The sequence below is a fragment of the Podarcis bocagei genome (assembly GCF_964188305.1).
Source record: "Podarcis bocagei genome assembly, chromosome: 13".
In the NCBI taxonomy this organism is placed as follows: Eukaryota; Metazoa; Chordata; class Lepidosauria; order Squamata; family Lacertidae; genus Podarcis; species Podarcis bocagei.
Window position 1 is genome coordinate 38,529,612 of NC_138138.1, and position 24,906 is coordinate 38,554,517.

At 47.4% G+C, this 24,906-nt stretch overlaps 1 protein-coding gene across 1 annotated transcript in view; it reads right to left on the reverse strand.

Moving 5' to 3' along the window:
• PRKCG (protein kinase C gamma) overlaps positions 1-24,906 on the reverse strand; it is a 52,901-nt gene that overhangs the window by 12,113 nt on the left and 15,882 nt on the right. The window contains exons 2-12 of the mRNA XM_081167116.1: positions 21,335-21,366; positions 15,368-15,450; positions 13,306-13,417; positions 9,487-9,618; positions 6,531-6,687; positions 6,281-6,415; positions 5,743-5,830; positions 5,381-5,410; positions 3,101-3,238; positions 1,000-1,173; positions 219-310 (exon numbers count right to left, since the gene is read on the reverse strand). Of these exons, the coding sequence (XP_081023242.1) occupies positions 219-310; positions 1,000-1,173; positions 3,101-3,238; positions 5,381-5,410; positions 5,743-5,830; positions 6,281-6,415; positions 6,531-6,687; positions 9,487-9,618; positions 13,306-13,417; positions 15,368-15,450; positions 21,335-21,366 (1,173 nt within the window). The remainder of the gene's footprint in view (positions 1-218; positions 311-999; positions 1,174-3,100; positions 3,239-5,380; positions 5,411-5,742; positions 5,831-6,280; positions 6,416-6,530; positions 6,688-9,486; positions 9,619-13,305; positions 13,418-15,367; positions 15,451-21,334; positions 21,367-24,906) is intronic.

The following is a 24,906-nucleotide window of genomic DNA, read 5'->3' on the forward strand; positions in this document are numbered from 1 at the left end:
AATTGTGCACTGAGTCTTCTACAAAAAAGGGTTGGGTTTTACAAGCCCCCAGGAGGAAAAATGTGGGGAAACTTGAGAGGGGGGTGTTTAGTTAATGATACTGTACAAATGCCCTGTAAGAACTGAGTGAAGAAGCAGAGCTGCTCCAGTATGAGAGCAGCTAGAGAGAGAGAGAGAGAGACCCATTCTCAGCTGAGTTCCCCAAGAGACTCACGTACATAGCATGAGGTTCCTTGAATTTCCCAACCTGCTGGATATGATACATCAGGTCTCCTCCATTGACATACTCCATGACAAAATAGAGCCGGTCCTTGAAGGGGAAAAAAACAGGATGTGTGTCCATTATTGCCAGAGGCAGATAAAGTGAAAGATCCAGATACCACAGGATGCCCCCTTCTCTCTCTGCAGTGCTTAGTCAGTTAAATCAATTAAGACAGGGATTCCCAAACTTTTCCCCTCATGGGCCACTTGAAAATTGCTAAGGGTCTTGATGGACCTCTTAATTATTTTTCTTGCCTCTAGTAGCAATTGTAATGCACTGTGCCAGATGGTATATAATTCTAAATTGTATTTTTATTGCTTCTTCCCATCCCACCCCCCTTTATTGTATTACTGTTTGGGAATTCCACAGAATTCATATTGTGTGTGTTCCTCACGGACAGACGCCTGAATAAAGCACAGTGACCCATTTGGGAACCCCTAAATTAAGATACATTTTGACTGAATGCGACTCAATTAATTGGACAGCAACCTTTCGAAACTTATTTTAACCACTAGTTCTAAAAAGATATAGCTGCCATCTTATAAGAAGACATTCCCTCCTGCGCAAGAGAGTTGAGGGGAAATGCCTCTTCCGAGATGTTGCTGTGTCATATGCATTCATGCATTTTCCCCTGCATACAAATTTAAGTGGATGCAATGAATTACTTAATCAACAAAACAGCATACAGTTAAATAGCTACAGTTTCTTTAATCAAGTAAATAACCACACGCAATTACTGCGGTTTGGAAGGTAGAGTGCAGTTGGGTTAGGAAATGTGGACGCTCCCCCATGGCCAAAACTCTCTTTTCCACCATAGTACATTCAACGTCGTCATCTTGGATGATCACGTCTTTCTTGAGGATCTTGATGGCAAACAGCTCGTCCGTTCCACGGCGCTCCGCCAGCATCACCTGTGGGGTAAAGGTAAAGGGACCCCTGACCATTAGGTCCAGTCGTGGCCAACTCTGGGGTTGCAATGCTCATCTCGCTTTACTGGCCACGGGAGCTGGCGTTCAGCTTCCGGGTCATGTGGCCAGCATGACTAAGCCGCTTCTGGCGAACCAGAGCAGCACACAGAAATGCCGTTTACCTTCCCACCGGAGCAGTACCTATTTATCTACTTGCACTTTGACGTGCTTTTGAACTGCTAGGTTGGCAGGAGCAGGGACCGAGCAACGGGAGCTCACCCCGTCGCGGGGATTCAAACCACCGACCTTCTGATCAGCAAGCTCTAGGCTCTGTGGTTTAACCCACAGAGCCACCCGCGTCCCTCACCTGTGGGGAGAGAACCCCAAAAGTTTGGGTCTTGCCCACACCTACCCAAAGCAAACTCATGACAACCTGGGCTTCTCTAACCCTTCAGGGAACACACACACTCCAACCCTTACACAGAACTTACTTCCCACATAGGGACAGTAGTGTTTGGGTTTTTTTACTGAATTCAATGTGGTATGATAAAAAACATTGTTTTCCTATGAACAGAGACAGTAGGTGGTGCTAAATGAAAACAGCACACAAACACCCCTAACACAAATTGAAAGCCCATTGGCAGGTGTTGAATTTTTGTAGGGAACATTCTAGGATGTTTCATAGGGCAAAAATTGCCAAATGATTTGTGGAAGGGACGTTTCCATGGGCAGTGGAATGCAGTTTAGTTATTCCCTCCCCACCCCCCTTAAACTTCTTTTAAAACTTTGCAAAGTGCTCTTTTGACCTGGAAGCTTCCATTTACTTATTTGTTCTTTTCCTGAAATACATTACATTTTGCCTTTCCACTTTAAAAAAACAACAACCACCACCAACCAATATAACTTTTACAATACAACAGACAACCAGCACATGGCACAATTAAAAACTAAACAGTTTAAAGGCAGAGAAAAGATGCAAGATAAAAATTTCAGAAAAATTCCTGGGAGCAAAAGCACCATCAGCTTAACGACAGGCCCAAAGCCTGTCAAAATGAAGCAGTTTTCCTGAGGTGGTGAAAGACCATCAGAGAAAGAGAGAGAATGGCAGGCTTCCCTAGGCTGTGAGTTTCACAATGTAGGTGTGGCCACAAAGGAAGCCCTCCCATGTTCCCCAGTCAATTGCGTGTCTGATCCTGGGACACAGAACAGGTCCATATGTCCTGTTTGTTGAGCCTTCCTCCTGATTGTTATACAAGTGGTGTCTCTTAAAAGCTTCAAAGTAGCACAAGCTTCAATATGAATAGGAAGGAAGGAAGGAAGGAAAGAAGGAAGGAAGGAAGGAAGGAAGGAAGGAAGGAAGGAAGGAAGGAAGGAAGGAAGATGATAGATAGATGATAGATAGACAGATGATAGATAGATAGAGATAGAGATAGAGATAGAGATAGAGATAGAGATAGAGATAGAGATAGAGATAGAGATAGATAGAGATAGATAGAGATAGATAGAGATAGATAGAGATAGAGATAGAGATAGAGATAGAGATAGAGATAGAGATAGAGATAGAGACAGAGATAGAGATAGAGATAGAGATAGAGATATAGACAGATGTTAGATAGATAATCCTCTGGGTGGATGAGAGTTCCAGCACTGCAGAAGGGTGTGCTCAGCCTCCAAAGAACCAGAGGAGCAGGAGGCAAAAAGAAAACAAAGAAAGGTTCTCCAAATCCCGTGACAGTTCTGCAGGGGAAGCAGGTGACTTTACACACATTCTTGGAGGTGAAGTATTTCGTGCACGTACATCCTTTTCTCGCCATCGCACTTCCTCAAACAGGAATGTGTTCAATGTGTTGCTGTGCCTGCAGTTGCAAAACATTCCCTGCTCTTCTGCGCACATCCCTATCCGGCTGCTTAAAAAAAAAAGCAGGCCTACCTTGCCGAAACTGCCCTTGCCCAGCACCATCAGGAAGTTGAAGTCGGAGATGTGGAAGCGGTTGATGCCAAAGAACCCGCCACGCTTGGTGTCAGTGGGGCTGGGGGATGGCGATGGGATGGGGCCATGGCGAACCTTCTGCAGGGTGCACCATGGTTCGAGGCAGGGAGGAAAGGAAAACACAGACATGGATATGCATGAGTACCACCTCCTCCTTAAGCTCAGAACAAGGGGCAGGAGAGCCAGCAATACAACTAATGCAGTATCTATGCCAATAGTGGCACACTGGTTTATTTTAGTCAATATGTCCCCTGCCCCATGTTTACTCACTAATAATAATAATAATAATAATAATTTATTCCCCAACCACCTGGCTGGGTTTCCCCAGCCACTCTGGGCAGCTTCCAACAAAACACTAAAATACAATAACCTATTAAACATTAAAAGCTTCCCTAAACTGGGCTGCCTTCAGATGTCTTCTAAAAGTTTGGTAGTTATTTTTCTCTTTGACATCTGGTGGGAGGGCGTTCCATAGGGAGGGTGCCACTACCGAGAAGGCCCTCTGCCTGGTTCCCTGTAACTTGGCTTCTCACAGCGAGGGAACCGCCAGAAGGCCCTCGGCGCTGGACTGTCCGGGCAGAACGATGGAGGTGGAGACGCTCCTTCAGGTATACTGGACCAAAGCCATTTAGGGCTTTAAAGGTCAGCACCAACACTTTGAATTGTGCTAAGAAATGTACTGAGAGCCAGTGTAGGTCTTTCAAGACCGGTGTTATATGGTCTCGGCGACTGCTCCCAGTCACCAGTCTATTACCTTATTACACACTCTGTATGTTAGGAAGAGTTTGTGCAAAAGCTGTAAAGTAGCTTGGTTGCATGTGTAGTTCCTTATAAACATTTATAAAGCAGGGGTTGTGTGCAGTTTGTGGAGTGGCAGATGCATGCAATGAAGAAGGGACTTTCAATGGCTCAGGGCTTTGCATGCAGGAAGGTCTCAGGTTCAACCCCAAGCAACTCCAGTTAGCGAGATCTCAGGACTGGGAAAGCATCTCTGAAACCTTGGAGAGCCACTGCCAGCTAGAATGACCCTCACTGGACCAATGGCACCTGGCACAGTGTGAGGCAGCATGCTATGTTCAAGGGTTTATCCTATATGGGAGGCCCAGGAATAGCCAGTCCTGTCTCAGAGCCTTCTGCCTTTCTTTCTTTAATCCATTTGCCCCACAAGTACTTTCTGCCTTCTGCTCATCTCCTGCAGGAGGTTCAGGGCAGTCAAAAGGAAATATTTCCTCTCTGTGCAAGTGTGGATTCAAACAGCAGCTCAGGGTGGCCACTCATAATAGAGGGTTTGTATCGACATCTGTGGCTATGAGCCATGATACAGAATGCAGTGTCCGTGTTCAGAAGTATTACGTGTGTGTGTGTGTGTGTGTGTGTGTGTGTGTAGGTAAAGGGACCCCTGACCGTTAAGTCCAGTCGTGGCCGACTCTGGGGTTGCGGCACTCATCTTGCTTTATTGGCCGAGGGAAATGGCGTACAGCTTCCGGGTCACGTGGCCAGCATGACTAACCCGCTTCTGGCGAACCAGAGCAGCACATGGAAATGCCGTTTACCTTCCAGCCGAAGCGGTACCTATTTAACTACTTGCACTTTGACATGCTTTCGAACTGCTAGGTTGGCAGGAGCTGGGACTGAACAACAGGAGCTCACCCCATCGCGGGAATTTGAACCGCCGAGGGAGGGGGGGAAAGGTGGGGGACACAGAAATAAAACAGAATTTGCATCTGCTGCCCTGAAACTAAATACACTGACTTGGGTATAAGCACCACTTTGTTGCAGAAAAGAATAATTAATTGATTGATTGGTGTCTGCAACCATGTGCATTTATAGCCAGCTGCCCCCTATACAGAGCACTATTCAGTTTTTTAAAAAATAATAATAGTAATAAAAGGAAAGGATGCCCATGCCAGCCCAAGTGCAGATGCAGGGCCTGTTTGCTGCTGCCCTCAACATCAGTACCCGGAGATCCAAATCTGTGTCACTGCTTGGAGCTGCCCAGGAACGGCTCACGCTGGGAACTGCTGGTATTGCTGGACTTTCCCCACATCCAAGCGTAGCCGTTCCTCTTATGTTTCTTCCCTCCCACTCTATAAAGCCCTTGAAATCAGCTCCAAGACTGACTGGTGTCCTTACGGGCAGCAAATGGGAAATCAACTTCACCCCTTCCCCATCTCATTGCACCAGGAAAAAGGCAGAAGAAACTAAGGGAATCGCAGGTACCTCATAAAGCTCCAGTGGGAAGTTGCAAGCCTGGAAGACCAAAAATAAAAATAAATCAGGGTTTAAGACAGATGCACAAGTAAACTTTGCCCTATTCCTATCTCCTGGCTAGGAGTACCATTTCAGGTCAATTGCCAGTGATCCAGTCTGACCACCCTCTCTCCCTCCCTTGGAGTCCTAAGAGAAGAAGTGATTCAGAGGTGGTCCCTCCAACCTGGTTCCTTTCATCACAGCAGTGGCCCTGCCACACCACCCCCAGCTAGGGGTGTGGTTTGTGTTTGGGTTGGATATGGCACATAGTTGGCGGGGGCAGACCAGGGGAGGGTGCCAGTCCAAGCGGGGCCGGAGAGCCACAAGGTTACCTCAAATTTCTGCAGCAGCCCACAGTTTTCTGCATCGGCCACAGGGACACTATAATATTCGCCCTCCTCCTGATTGAGCAATTTGTACCTGGGACAGCAACGCAGACAGGGACACCAGGCAGGGAGGAGGAAGAGGAGGAGGAAGAAGATGAACAAGAGGAGGGAGTGATTAGGGAGAGAGATGGATGGGGAGGAATGCAGAAGGAAATGGAAACAGAAGAGTGGGGTGAGGGGTGGGAGGAGAAATGAGGGGTATTTGATGGATTAGATAAGATAGATAAGTAGTTAAGGTAGATTAAAATAGATAAGGTAGATAGATAAGGCAGAGAAGACAGGTAGATAGATAGACAGATTGGATTAGATAATGGAGCCATCCAGGCAAACAGATAAAAACCCAAAGAGACGCCAAGACGGACGGGGAAAGAGAAAGAAAATGAGCCACTGGTGGTCCCCCGAGTTGCTCCATCATACTTTTCCATCTTTGCTTCTCTCCACCACCACCCCCTCCGGCCCTGCTTCCCCACAGATTTCCCCTTACCAGCCTTTCACAGGACCCTTGAAGAGCTCAGACACCCCAAAGGACATGGCTCCCATGAAATCATTGCGGGTTGTCCGGTCCCAGTCCCACACCTCGATGGAGAGGCGCCGTTCCATGTCCCCTGGCTGCAGGGTGCTGGGGAGGTATAAAGAAGGTCAGAGTCTCTCTCTCTCTCTCACACACACACACACACACACAACCCCATCAGGGCTCTGGCTTCCAGGTCCTCCATCACATCCGCAGGACTTACAAAGTGAAGGTTTCATTCCACACTGGGTTGAGGGTGGATCTAACGGTCCGAGTCTTTTGCTTTGTTAGGTTCTTAGGGTCAGGGATCAGCTTGAGTTTCACATAGGGGTCCGAGAGGCCATTGGGATCCATCGGGATCAGGTTAAGGGCTTCACCAACTAACAAAGAAAAGGAGGGGGGAGGGGAGACACGCATATTAGCTTCCAACAGAGGATTAGCTTCCAGCAGAGTAAGTACTGGAGGAGAGGGCGAGTGGGCGGGAAGACAGACCTCCTGCGTTCCCTAGTGGGCGGAGGAAGGAGGATCCACTGGCTCCCATCCCAGGCCACCTGCTGCGGGCCAAGGAAGTTGCTGTGGCAGCAATTGCTCCCACCCTCATATGTGGCTTGTGTGCGCGTTGGGGGTGGAGAAACTGAAGGAGATAGTAGAGGGGTGGGTGAGGAAATCCCTTTCTGTCAAGAAAACTGCAGCGATGGCTTTCTCCTCACCACCTACATGCAGGGTTCCAGGAGGGGGGGAGGGAAACGAGAGCGGGGAAGAAAGTGTGCAGAGAAAGAAGGTGTGAAAAGCAGAGGCGGGGGATGTCAAGTTCTGCAGCTAGGAATAGAACCCAGGCGTCCTGGCTCTCAGCCTCCACCAGCTCAATCAATCCCACTTGCCGCCCCAGCCAGAGCCACAGCCAGGCCTCCTGCTCCCATGCTGTTCTCCACCCGCCTCAACCCCAAAAGGTTTTCTTCTCTGCTGCAGGGCCCAGGGCATCTTCTTGATGTTCCAGCAGCCCCATTATCTGGCCTGGCTGTTCTTAATAGCAATGCCGTCCCTGATTGTCACTATGTGTGGTGTAGCAGGTAAAAGTGTTGAACTAGGACCTGGGAGACTGGGGTTCAAATCCCCCATCATGAACCTCGCTGGGTGACCTTTAGCCTGTCACTATCTCTCAGACTAACCTACCTCACAGGGTTGTTGTGTGAATACAATAAAGAAGAGGAGGACTATGTGCACCGCCTTGAGCTCCTTGGAGGCTACATGGGATATAGATGCAATCGATCAATCAATATATTGTATTACATTGGTACCTCGGGTTAAGTACTTAATTCGTTCCAGAGGTCCCTTCTTAACCCGAAACTGTTCTCAACCTGAAGCACCACTTTAGCTAATGGGGCCTCCTGCTGCCGCCACGCCGCCATAGCACGATTTCTGTTCTCATCCTGAAGCAAAGTTCTTAACCTGAGGTACTATTTCTGGGTTAGCGGAGTCTGTAACCTGAACCGTATGTAACCTGACCCGTATGTAACCCAAGGTACCACTGTATAACAATAGCCATTATTGTTATTTTGAGGCAGATATAAAGAAAGGAAGAGAAATAAATAAATAAATAAATAAATAAATAGTTACATACTTGTGTTGAGCTGTGCATACTGAGGGATACAGGGAGCTGCCTTTGACTGAGTCAGACCATTGGTCCATGTGGCTCAGTATTTCCTACACTGACTGGCAGCTGACAGCTCCCCAGGGGACAGAGGGTGTTTTCCCCCAACCCTAACAGGCTGTGCCAGGGGACTGATCCTGATAACTTCTCCAGGCAGAGCAGGTGCTTTGCCACTGAGCTACCGCCCTTCCCTGCGCACAAGAACGCACATTCAAAGATTTGGCACCAAGGCAGTTTTCAGTCCAAGAAGCAAACTAAGCTGAATCCTGTGATCTGTATGAATCAAGCAAACGTTGCATGAATTATCCAAATTGAGCCAGTGTGCATGCATTTGCATAATTTATTCCATCCCCGCCTGCGACGGGGAGCCAGAAAAGGCACATTGGAACTCTGAATCATGGCTCCAGACCCCTGGAAGTCTACGACAGCCCACTTTCCTGTCTATCATTCTCAATTCACCTGACACCATTTCAGATGTATGCAGAGCAGCATGCCTGGAGTTTGTGTCTGCATCAGCTAAGATTAAAAAAACTTAAAAATAAGCTTTTTAATTTGTGGCATGACAGTTTCTGTTTAAAAAGTGAGGGCTCACTTTTAGAATACGAAGATTCCCAGTTAAAAGATATCCCTGATGGCTGGTACCCGCCAAAAAACAAGTAGTACTGGTGGCCCAAACTGCTTCCCTCTGCAAGAGATGGAGAGAGAGATGAGGCTGCCTTGCCTCTCCATCAAGCTCTGCTGAAAGATCAGGAACTTCTGGCTCCCAGCCAATTTTTCCCATTCCTGCTGTTCACTACAAGATCCCTGTAAGTATGAATTAGTGCCTGGGCTTGCTTTTTCCCTACTCCCTCCCAACTCCCTTTTCCTTTTGTGCTGTGTCTCTTAGAACGCAAGTGTAAAGGGTGGGATTTGTCAGCCACTGTGGGAGACTTTTTCAGCTGAAGAAATGACGTTGTTATGCAGTTGTACCTCCTCCCCAACCTCTCAAAATCACTTGGGGAATGGGGCTGCCTTACATGTGTCGTTGGTCCCTTAAAGGCAGAATCAAGCATCCTGAACACCTCAGCTTTTATTTCGATTGTATTTAATAACAACAATTCTAGTCCTCGTCTGCTATAGCAATAAGCTTTGCACAATGGCTGTTGAAATCTCAGTCGTTAAAGAAGGGCTGAGCAGGATTTTCCCTGGCCAAAGAGGAAAGCCTCTGATCTAGCTACCCCATCACATCTTGTTTGCTCCCTTAAATATGAGACAACTGAGAGCAGCATAAGAGGAAAGGTTCTCATCCTAGTTCATCACAGGACTGGGCAAAAAGAGCTACTGCAGTTTGCCATTGAGAAGAGAGAAGAGATGGAGCCAAACATTGGTTTCCTCTTGAGAAGGCAGTCCACAACCAGAGCATTCTGTATTGTTGTCTCCCACCTAAGCTCCAATGAAGATGTCAACAAAGAGTCAGCTCCAGGTGAGAGCAGGCCGACCTATTCCTATTCTTCCCCACTTACCCCAGTCACCACCATTCTCGTCTTACCAGTCACATGGATCTCGTCACTCCCAAATGTCTCAATGTGGAGCTGCAGGCGTCCCCTGCGTTCTGTGTGGTCCACACCGCACAAGCTGGGCACACAGTGGACGCAGCGCTTGTGCACATTCATCTCACAGCCTGCAGGGGGCAACAGAGGTGGGTGAGTTAAGCTAGGACCAGATAACCATAGACGGCCATGCTACCGTTCCCTCTGCAGTATTTAGGCTGCCATCCTAACCCCGCTTACCCGGGAGTAAGCTCTATTTAATTCAATAGGACTTACTTCTGAGCAGACATAGGAGTGTCTAGACAAATAACTGGTTAGTTGTTTTTAAAAAAAACAAACATCAGAAAAACCAACGACTTCCAATTCACTACAATTGTGTTTTATTAATCCAACAGATTTTAAAGAAATGTTTTGATATAGGATACACAATATACTTGGCTTACATTAAACCTGGCAATTTCAATGTATTGATGATGATGGTGATGGTGAAAATTTTATCCATTTGGCAGTTTCATGTGCATGAATTTGCAAACTTCACAAGAGCCTTTCCTTGTATTCTCAGGACAATCTGTAGGGGCTACCTTGCAATAGTGATGTGTGCAAAACTGCATCAGATTCCTCTTACTCCAAATATAAATGTGGGTATCAGTCCAGCTGTTGTTAATAATGACTAGCTCCCACTGAAATCCATGAAGCTTAATTTAGTGGTTAAGCTAGACCTAAGAGGGACGCGGGTGGCGCTGTGGTCTAAACCACTGAGCCTAGGGCTTGCCGATCAGAAGGTCGCCAGAAGCAGCTTAGACATGCTGGCCACATGACCTGGAAGCTGTCTGCGGACAAACACCGGCTCCCTCAGCCTATAGAGAGAGATGAGAACTGCAACTCCAGAGTCGTCCGTGACTGGACCTAACGGTCAGGGGATACCTTTACCTTTAAGCTAGACCTACACATGCAGAAGGCAAAGGTGGCATAGGAGGAAGCTAGTCCATATGGGTGAATGGGACACTTCCCTCCACCTGTCTGCCTGCCTTCTTTCTTACAACCAGTTTAAGAGGTGGCAGCTTTCTCCTCCTGATTTCAGTACTGCCCTAGTAGAGCAGAGAGGAGGAGAACAACACTGCCTGTCATTGCCTCTAGCTCCACCTACTTGTGGTCTCTTTGCCTTCCAACCTACCAATCCCAATGGGGATCAGTCCACACTGGGTGGGAATGATGTGATATAACAGCCTATAATACCAATTCAGACTGCAGGCGGGTGAATCTCTCCTAGGTTTTCTGACTGCGTATTGTTTACTTGAGGAAATCTCCCCCCTGCTGTCTTCCTAAGAGGCGCAGTCTACATGTATTTTCTTTCATCTCAGGGCACCATCATCTTGTCCTGCTGCATATGTAGATCCACCCTCAATCACAGCTAATTTTCACTACACTGAGGCCATGGATAATACACCCTCTGCCTTATCGGTCCACTTTGTAAGACTAGCTGATGTGTATGCATGGGTGTAGCCAAGGAGGGGCAGAGAGGGGCAACTGCCCCCCAATCAATAAAAATCAATAAAAATACATAGCTAACTGAGGTTCTGCCACCCCCACCAAAAGGTCTGCCCCCCCAACAAAAATCCTGCCTACGCCCATGCATGTATGGACCACTTCTCCAAGTCATTGAAAAGATGGACATATGGGACTTCCGGGTTGGCGCGATTTGGAAATGGCGGATTCCCTCCGAGCTGCGGAGGGAATCGGCTCAACCGAGGACGGGTCTTTGCCGCGCCGGCGACGCGGGGACCCTTAAAAACCGCAGGCGCGGAAGCCTGCGGACTGAAGACTCGGCGGGTGCCTTAAGCGCCCCCCCGATCCACGAAGAGCCTTTTTAAAGGCTGCGGAGAGGATACGGAGGGCGGCGTGGCACTGAGAGTCGATCGCTACCTCGGTGGAGTGAAGCCGCGAGCCATGACCAGAGAGCGCTGACTTCCTTCCTTGAAATTTGGACTGAAAAGAAAGAACCCGTGAGTAAGACGGAATTGGATTTTAAAAACATTACCCTGAATTGGAGATGACCGGGGGGTGTGCTAAAAGGAAGTCCGCACCCCCCCCCCTTGCAGACGATCTAAGCAACGACAAAGTGCTAAGCTGGAGAGCCTACCCTTGGAGGGGTGAGTTAAAAAGGACACTAACTTCCAAGATCTAGTTAAAAGAAATTTTGAGCTGGAGAGTGGAGACTGGGAAGCCTTCTTTTTGCTTTAAACAACCCCCCCTCCCGGGCCCGGGAGCGTCCTGTCTCTGTGCCTGTGTAAGAGCTGCGGAGTTTGACAGCTGTCAAAGCTGTCAAGCGGGCAGTTTAGAGTGGAAAAATTGTTATTTAAGATCCCTCTGGACTAAGATGAGCTACAATTGAACCAAGATTGTTGGAAACAAAGTAATAAAAATAAGTTAAAGGATTGTTGGAGAAAAGACTAATAAGTAACCAGATTCCCCCTAGGGGGAATTCTGTGAAACTACAATGGATACAATGGCTGTGGATGGAAAGTTACTAGTGGAAATCGAAAGGATGTTTCAATTGGTGGGAATTCTACAAGAGCAGAGCTTAGCTATGAATAAACAACTTATGACCTTGACTTCTGGAACAGGCAGCTCTGCTGTATGTATTGAGGACCTGAATGAGAAAGAATCCACAGCTGAATGGGAACTGATATCTGAAGAGGTGGAAGAGACTAAACAAGAAAAAGAGAAAGTAAAGCTGGGAAGTAATAACCAAAAGCCGACATCTGTGGAATACAAGCAAGGAGATTTTTGGATTACATCTACCACAAGTCTGCGAAAGATGAAGAAGATGAAGGAGGAGGCCCCGGGAGTCTATGGAACACAGGAACTTAAAACAAAGAAATATGATTGGGGCCTCCATTCTGACTTTGACTTTGAAGATGCAGGATTTGTGGAAATTTTTCAGCAGTGGCTTTCAAATGTCCTTGTGGGAAGAGAATATGGTTTGATGGCGAAAGAACTCTTTCCAGATTTGATGACCGACATAAAGGACTACCAACAAGACCGGCGGAGAGGGACTGAAAGAGACTTGAAAGCCTCGGACGTGAGGAACCCAGGCTAAGAACTGCTATTCTGGATATGTATTGGGAAGGGACAAAAACCGGGGATGGGAGGGAGGGAAGAAGAGAATCTTAAAAACACTCAAGACCTTTAGGTTTAGTTAATATGACTTTTAATTAAGACAAAATGAGAAATCGACGGAAGAGAACTTGAGTCCAACTTAGGAAAAATCTATATTTTGTTTATAAAAAAGGTAATAAGATGGTTAAGAGGAGAAACACCAAATTGCTGACACAATCTTGGGAATTGGGACGCACGAGGGGGGGTGGGGGGAAGTCTGGGAATAGGGTTAGGAAACTAGGATTTTCGGAATTTATACATGTTCTTGTCTTGTGTCTTTTTTGTGTGTGTTTTGTCTTTATAAAAGTGGAAAAACCAATAAAAATTTAATAAAAAGAAAAGAAAAGATGGACATATGCAACCTCAGCCACTGTTGAGGCAACCCTGGAACATAGTCTTAATAGTAGTGGCACAACAACTACCTCCACATTGCAGATATAGAGCAGAGGTTGAAGAATACCACCTTACCTACCCAGTGCATGATGGAGCTCATTCTGAACTGAGGATTTCCTGTTCATAGCACACACTCTTAACCCCCACGCTACAACAGCCTTCTGACAAAAGAGGCTTTTGCTCTAGAGACCCCATGACACAGTTAGCCTTTACAGCACCACAGGATTGATTTATTTCTTTTTTGCAGAAGGCAAGTGGTTACTCACAGGTGCATTTCATCCCCTGGTGCACCAGCCCATAGAGGAGCGAGCCGCAGTGATCGCAGAAGGTTGGGCTGCTGTAGCTGTGAATTTTGAACTTGTGCTTGTTGCGAGGATCCTGTCAAAGGGGAAAGGCACAGAAGCACAGCATCTATGACGAAGGGAACCTACACACGATTCTCTAAAACACTTGCGTCTTTTGTCCTAGTTCCATCCCTACCAACACCACCCGTAAAAACCTCTGGCATGCAGGTTGTTAGGGGAGACTTCCCCCTCCCCCCGCCGCCGCCTTTTAGAGGTTGGAAGTGAGAATGCACAGTTGTTAAGAAGCACGTGGAAGGTAAAAGGTATGGCTTGGAATGTGAATGTGCAGTTTGTGTGCAAGTGAAAAGGACGTTTTATGAGAGTGCTCATGAAGTGGAAACAAGTACATGAGAAAAAGGGGGTGCACAATGTACATTGTGACACCCAGGGGAGCACTAGAAGCTGCAAGCGTTACCGTATTTTTCGCTCTATAAGATGCACTTTTTCCCTCCTAAAAAGTGAGGGGAAATGTGTGTGCGTCTTATGGAGCGAATGCAGGCTGCTCAGCTATCCCAGAAGCCAGAACAGCAAGAGGGATCGCTGCGCAGCAATCCCTCTTGCTGTTCTGGCTTCTGGGATTCAGAATATTTTTTTTCTTGTTTTCCTCCTCCAAAAACTAGGTGCGTCTTATGGTCTGGTGAGTCTTGTAGAGTGAAAAATATGGTATTTTTCTTTTACTCCAATATCAGCCCAGTGGCTGGGGCAACCCAGCCACATGGACAGAGTATAAATAACAATATTATTATTATTATTATTATTATTATTATTATTAGCCATGTTGGAAGGGCAATCAAGATCAGAGTCACGGTGTATGGAGGGCTTAACCTCATCTTTCCTCTCCCTACAAAGGTACAATTCATCCCAGGAGGGAAGCTCACCTTGAAGCTCCCCTCCCAGATGTAATAGCAACTCGGGAGGATTTTAATTGGGAACACATCACAAAAGGTAAAGGTTAACCTCATGAACAGTGGCTATTTAAATGGTGGGGGTGAACATGTTGAGAATACATGTTGCTTCCAGTGACACATTTAGCATCCTGTGTAGTTTGGCCCTAAGAGCCTTTAAAAATAAATGCTAGGGATTGATTCTGGGACCTCAAATATAGATGCTACATGTCCTCCTACCACACAATTATGGATTATAAACATGAATTGGGGGTCTATGGGTGTGGATTTCCATGACTATTCTATGAATATATACACAGTACATTCCACAAGCATGTAGCACTGCTTAGATATTTCAGTAAATAAGTGGTATAGAAATAGCTGCAATAAATAAATAAATAGGTGTGCATGCTAGCACAAAAACATACTCAACATTCGGAGCACAATTGGGGTGGCAGAAACACATAATTTCAAACAAAACCACATAGTACTAAATGCTAGATTTTTAAACACGTGTGCTTAACAACTCTGCCTTTAGGGCCTGGGCGCCACCAATGCATCTTCTTCTCATGTAAGAACATGCAGGTCTGGGCATGTATGTTACAAGCTTGGATGCAAGTGAAGTTGCATGACACATGCCTCAGTGCATGCAACTGAGAAGGCACTCAGGGGACAGGTAATTCTGTGCGAAGGCAATTTGTTTGCAATTGCAGGAGCGAGTCAGGCAAGCCCTCCCATCCTTCCTTATTCCTTCCCTGGGATTTCCAGGCCAAGGACAGCAGAAATGGGACAGTGTCAGCCTCATGAAGACATCCACTCCCCACTCCCCCTCTCTGCAATATAAATAGCAAGGAAACCGGGACGCTCACCTGGAGTGGAGGAGTGAGGCCTGGAGTCCTGGCTGCCAAGCCCTCCCCACAGTACTCTGCCCACCAAAGTCACGGAAACAGAAGTGGTTAACTTATCTATTTCCCCCACCCCCACCAACCCATAATTTATTTTCCTCCCACCCCGACAAATCCCCATCAATTTTGGAGGCAGCAGCAAAAAGATTTATAAGTAGCCACTTATAATTTGACAATATGAAGGGGTTCACTTACATCTGTCTGGGGTCCTTTCCCAGCTCCTGGGCACTCAAAAGTGACAAATTCATGACATCTCTTGTGTAAGACAAAGCTGCACACTAAGAAAGGGGACGGAGAAAGAGAGAAAAGTTTACTGGGGAAAGGGGGGGGGGATTCAGTGCTGAGTAGAAAACTAAACATGGCAGAAAAGGGGGGGGATAAATGTTTGTTGTTCTTTATTGGAGGAAACTGCATCACGAAATCATACATGAGCCAGGTGTCTAGCAGCACAAAAACATGACCATGTGACATTACCGTAGTCTGAGGCAGACCACTGGACCTTCATTCCAGGTTGCATACAAACCACAATTAAAGCACATGACCATAGCTGTCAACATTTTCCTTTTTTTAAGGGAAATTCCCTTATTCCAAATAGGATTCCTCGCAAGAAAAGGGAAAAGTTGACAGCTATGCACATGACTTCCCCTCCCCCAAAGAATCCTGGGAGCTGTAGTTTTGCTTTGCATTTTGAATTGTGATGGGTAAGCTACCATTCCCATGGTTCTTTGGGGGAAGTCATGGGCTTTAAGTGAATGGTGTGTACACAGCCCCCGTGTTATCTATTCTGGCCGGCAGCGGCTGGCTAGAGTCCCTTTCCTATCCTTGATCATTAAAGACAAAACAAAGCCTGGACTGAACGCGAGACCTTTTGCTCGCAAAACATGAGGCCTACCACTGAGCTATGGGATCTCCTCCCGGCGCTGGAACTTAGTACTCTGTGTTTAATGCTGCGGAGAAAACGATCACCTCACTGGCTTCTGGCACTGGCTATGGCAGATTAGAATCTTTTCTTCCCCTATCCACTTTCACTGAAATGGTGAAGGCAGGGAGGGCGGACCCTAACCTTTTACCACCTCTATGTTAGTATGCCAGGCTGTCTAAATGGGCCAATATTAATATGTGCTAATTGATCTCGACTTTGTACTCATGGGCTTTTCCATTAAATCCAAGAAGCAAAAGTGCAAGGAGTGAGTGGGCTTTCTGAGGGGAGAGGAGAGACTGGATATTTATTAGTCTGCAAATGCAGGTGCAGGGTGAGGGGGTGACTTTTCTCTCCTTTCCTCCCCCCCCCCCACGCCTTCAGCATCTTCAGGCCTGAGATTTGGAAGATGGGTCTCCATGGCAACAGGCGGGGGACGAATCCACAAGTACCCGCACACAGCGGGGGAGGGGGATCGGACGGAGTCAGAGGAAGGGGGCAGGGAAGACATTTGCTCAGGCACACACACACACACACACACACACACACCCTCCGAGACAATTAGGATACAGCCCTCTCCCAGAGAACCTAGCCCTGCTTTTCACTTATCCATTCAGCGCCCCCTCCCCACAATACAGTTGTCCCTATTTCATTTGCAGATGGGCCGAGTTAACAGGCATTTGACCTACAGCAAACAGAAGGGGATCGTGTGCAGTCCAGGTGCTGAAACCTTTGCCTGCTATTTCCTGTTCATCTTTAAGATGCCATTGTTGTTTTGCTGCTGTTTCCTGCGTATCCAGCCGCTGTAAAATACACAAGGGCAGCCCAAGCCCATGACTTTCTAGCCAGTTGGCAACCCCTATCCCTGATCCATATCTCTTGCTCGCTCACTTTTGTCAATGCCTTGGGTTCCCATGGCAACGGATTTCCCAACTGAGCCATTGCCCTGTGTGTGTGTGTGTGTGTGTGTGTGTGTGTGTGTGTGTGAGATGTCCAGCGTACATTAAGGAGAATTACAACATGAAGTGAAGGTGGTGGGTGCTGAGACCTAGAATACCTAAGGGTGGGGTGGGAAGGGGCAAGAATGGTACCCAGAGGGCTATGATGGAGCATCCCTGGAGCCAGACTTCCTAAATTCTCCATGAAAGGAGTGGCGGCTGATGAGTTAAGAGGGCAAATTGGGTGCAGGAACAAGGATGTTTGGGTCCTCTCAGCTGGGCAAAGGGATGCATAGTTGGAAAAGCAGGATATGATATGGGACATCAGTTGATTGGCAGGTGTTGACAGAGCTGGCAAGTGAGGAGGGGGGTTGCTTAGCAGCCGTAGTGTGGTTTCTTAGCAACCGGCAGGTCTGGACACAGAGAGCTGAAGATGTGTTTTGCAGAATGTAATAAAGTTGCGGGGCGGGGGGGGGGCGGTTAGAGGGGAGGCAGGCAGGGGGAGATCCTTAGGCCTCCATGGGGAAGGGAAACCTGAACCTAGAAAATGAACCGTGGAAAGAAGCAGCAGGGGGAAGCCATAAATATTAAACTGGACGGGAGCTGACATGAATGTTTGTGAAAGGCAGGGTAGGGGCATCTCCAGGTGTTAAGTGCTGGCTTGCCAGCATGACTCTTCTTCACAAGTGCAACTGGTAGAGGAGGAAATTCCACACAAGCATAGGGGCCTGTGAAAATGTGCAGGGATGGGAGGCCCGAAATGTATGTTCATGGGAGAATTTCTGCACGTGCTCACATGCATGAGGGCGAACGTCAGAGGGGGGGGTTGGAGACCTGTCGGAGAAAGGTGTCTGTGGGGGGGCCACGCATCTCATGGCAAGCGAAAGGGCATGAGCACATGGCAGGGCATGTGCGTTTACATTTTCATTGGGTGTGCAGTAGAGCACATCCATGCTGTCTAATTAAGCACAGTTGTGTCTACGGCCCAGTTCACATGTCATGAAGGGGCCTAAAAGGGCTCTTTCCCCTGCTGACACTTTTGTCTGAACCAGGAATCGTCTGTTTTGCTCCAACAAACCACAGTCAGTATGCCAAGAACAAATCTCGTCGATAGGTTGTGGTTTGTTGGCAGTGAAACAAGACGCAGTCCCTGGTTAAGACATAACGCTACGCCAGGGCTCGTGAATTTCTTTCTTCCGTATGCTCGCAGGGAGGAGCAAAACAGACCAGAAAGGCACAACCCAGTAAGCAATTAACTTATGTTTTTCTGTAACATGTGAGAAAGGCCTATGGATAAATGTGGGCCTAACTGCGCATGGCACATGCTGTTTATCATTTTGGCTTTTTACTTATTTTGAAGGAAAAAAACGCAGGATGTGGTTTTTCATAGAGGCCTGAAGGATATGGGTTACCAACCACTTACCCTCCAGTTTGTCTGCTGAAGGGGGAAAAAAAACATACCACAAGCTGCTTCCCCTACTCCCAGCAGAGGAAAATATATAGGTGATTTTATCTTTTCCCCTGTGGGATGAAAACCAAATTGTGTGTGATTTTCCACAGGAAGATACTGGAGGATAAAGGGATAAGGAGCCACTGTCCTCTTCTGGTCTTTAGTGGAAGGCTGCATACTTCACAGTGCTGGAGATCTGGTGTGATCAAATAGTGGCTAGAGTGCCAGATTAGGACCTGCGTGATCCCACTCAGCTATGAAGCCCACTGGGTGACCATAAACCAGTAACTCTGTATTAGATTGTTTTTACATTATCATTTACTCTTCTTCCAGTGCAGTCTCACCACAGGCTTTTGAATCTGTGTATACGCACAATGTTACCCACAATGCAGAGCTATTCTGTACTTCCTTGAGAAATACTGCTGCTTTGAAGCCACATTCACTTCACAGTGAAACTGAGGTGTGTACACTTGAGGCAGCCATTGCACATGGGCAGATGGCAGCTTCATGAATATGAGTCAGAGGGGTTGCAGGGGCTTGCAGGGGCAGGGAAAGCAAATAGGTCATCGGGTGCAGACATCTGGTGTGTATGACAGCATACAAATGCAACTCTTGAAGCAAAGGGGTGGGGGTGGAGACAGATGCTCTTGCTGCATTGTCAGCCATTAACATGTACATGGCCTGAGTCTAACCTGTGTTGTGAGATTGTCGTCAGAATAAAGCGGAGAGGGAACCATGTATGCAGTCCTAAGCTTTCTGGAGAAGGAGAAATAGATAAAAATGTAGTCAATAAATGTATATATGTATTTAAAATCAGGGGAGTATGGAGTTGCAAGGTAACCACATACGACGGCTTCATGCAGAGGTTGATCCGAAGAATTAGTGCATCTTCATAGACTGTAATTTCCTATGCAAAAAACAGTCCCATGGACTGCAAGAAGATCAAACCTATCCATTCTTAAGGAAATCAGCCCTGAGTGCTCACTGGAAGGACAGATCCTGAAGCTGAGGCTCCAATACTTTGGCCACCTCATGAGAAGAGAAGACTCCCTGGAAAAGACCCTGATGTTGGGAAAGATGGAGGGCACAAGGAGAAGGGGACGACAGAGGATGAGATGGTTGGACAGTGTTCTCGAAGCTACGAACATGAGTTTGACCAAACTGCGGGAGGCAGTGGAAGACAGGAGTGCCTGGCGTGCTCTGGTCCATGGGGTCACAAAGAGTCGGACATGACTAAAGGACTAAACAACAACAACAACATGCAAAAAACAACAACAACAAACGACCATTTCTATATAGGGGGGAAATGTGTATACAGTAATGGCATAAAGTGCAGGGTTTGTTTCTGGGAGGGTGTGCAGGGGGATTCTGACATGAACACACACGGTGGAAGAAAACACTCCTGATAAATGCACAAAATGTGAAGTGGATACACACAACTCCAAACATACTTTGAACATGTTTTGAGTTGTGGTGGATTTTGTTGGCCCTCCAAACATATTGAAACCAATGGAGGTAGGATCTTCTAAGTATGAGGTGGAGATTTATGGCTAACTTTACAAGTATCTTGGTGGGTGGTGTAATTGCCATCTTCCACACTACTGTGCATATGTATACTGGCATACACACACACACACACACACACACACACACACACACACATCCCTGACCGTGGTGGGGGAAGAGCACAAGGAAGCTGGAGGCAGGTGCAAATGTGAAGGTAAATTTGGACTGAAGTGTCAGGTACAAGGGGAGCGGAAGAGACAGAAGTGTATATAAAATACAAGAAGAATGAGAGAGAGATTTCACAGCCCTAAAATAGACGAAGAAATCTAGTTCAGCGAAACAATAAAACCTGGCTCAGGGGCCATGTGTGTGTGAACTGCCTGATTAAAAAGGGAATTAGGGAAATTAGAAGCAACCCAGCCCAGCACCCACACAAATCCAGCTCTCCCTTCCTACTAAGAGCCTGTGAGTCCTGAATCCCAGCTCTTCTGTCCCCTACATGCCAGCCTGTACTCCACAGGAAGCAACTCTTCTCCCAAAGAACCCAGGTGCCCTGGCTCTTATTTAAAAACTTCCCTAAACAGGGCTGCCTTCAGATGTCTTCTAAATGTCATATAGTTTATTTCTTTGACATCTGATGGGAGGGCATTCCACAGGGCGGGTGCCACTACCGCGAGAAGGCCCTCTGCCTGGTTCCCTGTAACTTCACTTCTTGCAGTGAGGGAACCGCCAGAAGGCCCTCTGCGCTGGACCTTGGTGTCCGGGCTGAACAATGGGGGTGGAGACACTCCTTCAGGTATACTGGGTGAATCCTGCCCTTTGTTCCCAGCTTTCCTGTTCCAACTAGATCTGCTGCTTTGTCTTCCCACAGAGGTTCTGTAAACCGAAAAGCTACCCAACAGAAACTAATTCGACTGGTGTATCTTCTCCCTAATTCCATGTCACAAGAACACTGTTCCTGTTATGATCTGTTGTAAAAGTCATGGAACTGCCATCAAGAAGAAAGATTTCAAGTTACAGCAGCCCTTTTCCCCCTAGAGCAAACTCCTGACCCAGAATTTGTCTTTACGCACATACAAATTGAGTGGAGAGAGTGCCTCTGAGGTACATGCAGAGTGCACTTCTTCCCTGAGCACTGACGTGCTACAAGCAATCCACCACATTATCTGGGCTGAGGGATGCATGTGGCTTCCGCTCCCGCAACCTCTCTTTTATAAAACTGCAATTCCTTCCCCGCTGTGACCCTGCTGGGGTGCTTCATATGCCTAATTGTGCTTTCACAACATGTGGTGCTCTCCTCATGAAAGGAGGACCAACCCAGAGAGGAAAGCCCAAAAAAAAGTTCTTACCTAAGCACTGGAGCCCCTGCTTTCCAATCCCCCTGCACAGAAAGTTAAAATAAAAAGAAGGAAGAAAAGAAACAGGTTGTTAGCTCACACAAAGCGTAGGATGCCAGCTTTAAGGAGCACTCAGCTAGCAAATCCCTTAGATGTGGCTTTAGCAGCACAGGGAGAGGTGGGGGATAAGACAGACTTATAGGAAGGGAGTCATGCTGAGTGGTTAGAATGCCAGAAAACAGTGCGGATTTCAAAAATGCAAAGTCTCTTGTACCATGCCCATACAAGTTAGGGTTGCCATATATCTTAGACAAGTCACTCGGGGGCGGGAGTTCAACATTTTTGGGGTCTTGCAAAAAAAAGGGGGTGTCCTGGTTTATACTTTTTGAAATATGGCAACCCTAATACAAATTTATGTCCATTAACTGGATAATTTAACCTACAATAACAATAATCCTCCGGGTTACATACTCATAATCCTTAACATGGGTTACAATCTCCATAAGCAGAGAGTGGGAACAGAATCCTCCATTCTATTACACTGATGATAATTATCGCTGGGTGATTGAAAGCACAATCCGATGAATTTTACTTACGAGTAGTCCCACTGTGTTTGGGCGGGGGGTATAATCCCAGGTAAGTGTGTGCAGGATTGCAGCCTCCATGCATTATTATTTATTAAATTTATCAATCACTTCTCTCTCTCTCTCTCTCTCTCTAATCAAAAAGTACCATATTTTTCGCCCTATAGGACGCACTTTTTCCCCTCCAAAAATGAAGCGGAAATGTGTGTGCGTCCTATGGGGCGAATGCAGGCTTTCGCTGAAGCCTGGAGAGCGAGAGGGGTCGGTGCGCACCGACCCCTCTCGCTCTCCAGGCTTCAGGAAGCTATCCCCCCAGCCCGGCAAGCTCCGAGAGCAATGGCGAACGTGCGCGCACCTTCGCCATCGCTCTCCAACCCGTTCTGGGGGCTGGGGTCGGGGGAAGCTCCGTCTTCCCCCGCCCACAGCCTCGCAAGCTCCAAGAGCGATGGCGAACGTGCACGCACCTTCGCCAGCGCTCTCGGACCCGTTCTGGGGGCTGGGGGCGGGGGAAGCTCGGGCTTCCCCCACCCCAGTCCCGCGCCTGGGGGGGGAAATAATTTTCCCCCTTGATTTCTCCCCCCCCCCAAAAAAAATCTAGGTGTGTCCTATGGGCCGGTGCGTCCTATGGGGCAAAAAATACGGTAACTCAAAGCTACACACAACAGAAAAGTAACACATACATTAAAACCAGCATAAAACGAAAACAAAATGAAATCTGAAACTCATCTGTATTTTTAAAATAAACTAATTCCAGCCACAGGAGGAGGCCACAGATGATTAAAAACAAACAGCCTGGAGAAGAAGAAGAAGAGTTTGGATTTGATATCCCGCTTTATCACTACCCAAAGGTAGTGATAGTCTCAAAGCGGCTAACATTCTCCTTTCCCTTCCTCCCCCACAACAAACACTCTGTGAGGTGAGTGGGGCTGAGAGACTTCAGAGAAGTGTGACTGGCCCAAGGTCACCCAGCAGCTGCATGTGGAGGAGCGGAGATGCGAACCCGGTTCCCCAGATTACAAGTCTATCGCTCTTAACCACTACACCACACTGGGGAAAGATAAATCTCCCCCCCCCCCGCCTTGTGCCTAAAGATAAGTAGCGACAGCACCAGGCATGCCTCCCTGGGAGAGAGTTCCATAAGTCGGGAGCCACAACTGAGAAGGCCTGCTCTTGTGTTGATGTTCTCCACACCTCCCTCAGAGGGAGAACATGGAGAAGGGTCTCAGATGATGAGCACAGGGGTCAGGTTGGTTCATGTGGGGATAAACAGTCTTTAGATTAGTATCAGATACAGTCTTAGCTCATTTTACTGCCTGAGGCAAAGGACAAGATGGCACCCTCTCTCCCCACATTTCCATGGGCAGAAGCCAACACTAGACTAACAGGTAAATCTTATTTCAACACTGACAATGGGCAATTGTGTTCTCCTGTGGGCAGAATGCTAGCTTAGGGGGCACAGGGCCCTGAACATCTCTTGTCCAACAATTTACTGCTGCTCCTTATCCTCCTCACCGGGACAGGTTGACCACAGTCAGAGCCACGCTACACATTTAATTCACATAAAGGTAAAGGCAAAGGGACCCCTAACCCTTAGGTCCAGTCGTGACCGACTCTGGGGTTGCGGCGCCCATCTCACTTTATTGGCCGAGGGAGCCGGCGTACAGCTTCCAGGTCATGTGGCCAGCATGACTAAGCCACTTCTGGCGAACCAGAGCAGTGCACGGAAACACCGTTTACCTTCCCGCCAGAGCGGTACCTATTTATCTACTTGCACTTTGAGGTGCTTTCAAACTGCTAGGTTGGCAGGAGCAGGGACCGAGCAACGGGAGCTCACCCCGTCACAGGGATTCAAACCGCCGACCTTCTGATCGGCAAGTCCTAGGCTCTGTGGTGTAACCCACAGCGCCACCCGCGTCCCATGGCTTCCCCCAAAGAATCCTGGGCACTGTAGCTTACACATCCACACAGTGACCATTCCCAGCACTCTTAACCAACTACAGTACCCAGGATTCTCCTGTAGTATGAACCTTTAGACTGAAGCAAAGGGGGGGGGGGGAGTGGAACAGCCAGGATTCTTAGTTAAATATGTCAGCTGGTTAAATCCACACATACGCACATGCCATGGTAATAGTCTCCAAAAATTGACAGCCAGTATCTCAATGTTCCACCAGCTCTAACAGACACTGGAGATGGCAAAGCCTCTTTCAGCATGTAGGGAAATACGGTGTGTGTGTGTGTGTGTGTGTGTGTGTGTATCTGTACTTCTCTTTGTAGTCATTAGAATACTGATGATGTCGCTTTTTTTATTTTAAGGTTCAGCATTTGGCTTTAATTAAAAATGCACCAAAAGGAATAAACTAGCCAAGCAGGAGGTTATGATGACAAGAGCAACTGGGAACATGAGGAGGGGGGCGGGAAACAAGGTGCTAGAAAAGCGAGCTGCAAACATCTCCTCTCTGCCACATACACAAATGCACGCATATTTTAACTCATGGTAAGTTTTTAATTGGGCACTAGAAAGCTGCCTTGTACTGAGTAAGGTCATTGGTCCATCTAGCTCAGTATTGTCCACACTGACTGGCAGCAGCTGTCCAGGGTTTCAGGCAGGTGTCTCTCCTCACCCTTCCCAGAGATGCCAAAGGATTGAAAGTGGGGTGCTAATCAGGATAGCCAGAAGCATAACAGGCCAGGGCTCCCCGGCCTTTTAAAAGAGGGAATTTCAGCAGGTGTGGAGTCTGCTTACTCCGGGTCTAAATATAAATGAGAAATAATAGGAAATGGGGGGGGGCATGGGGGAGGAGCCTGAGAAATGTAGGACTCTTTGGCTGTTTGTGAAGGAAAGGGGCTAAGGGGCAAGAATTAGGATTCAGCAGTCCTGAGTTCTGAGCAATCAGAAAGAAAGGAATTCTGAGCCAGGAATGGCAGTCACAAATTTTGTTCCTCCTGCCCACCCATCCACACAAAAACAAAAACGGGGCATGTTCAGTTCCACACAATAGT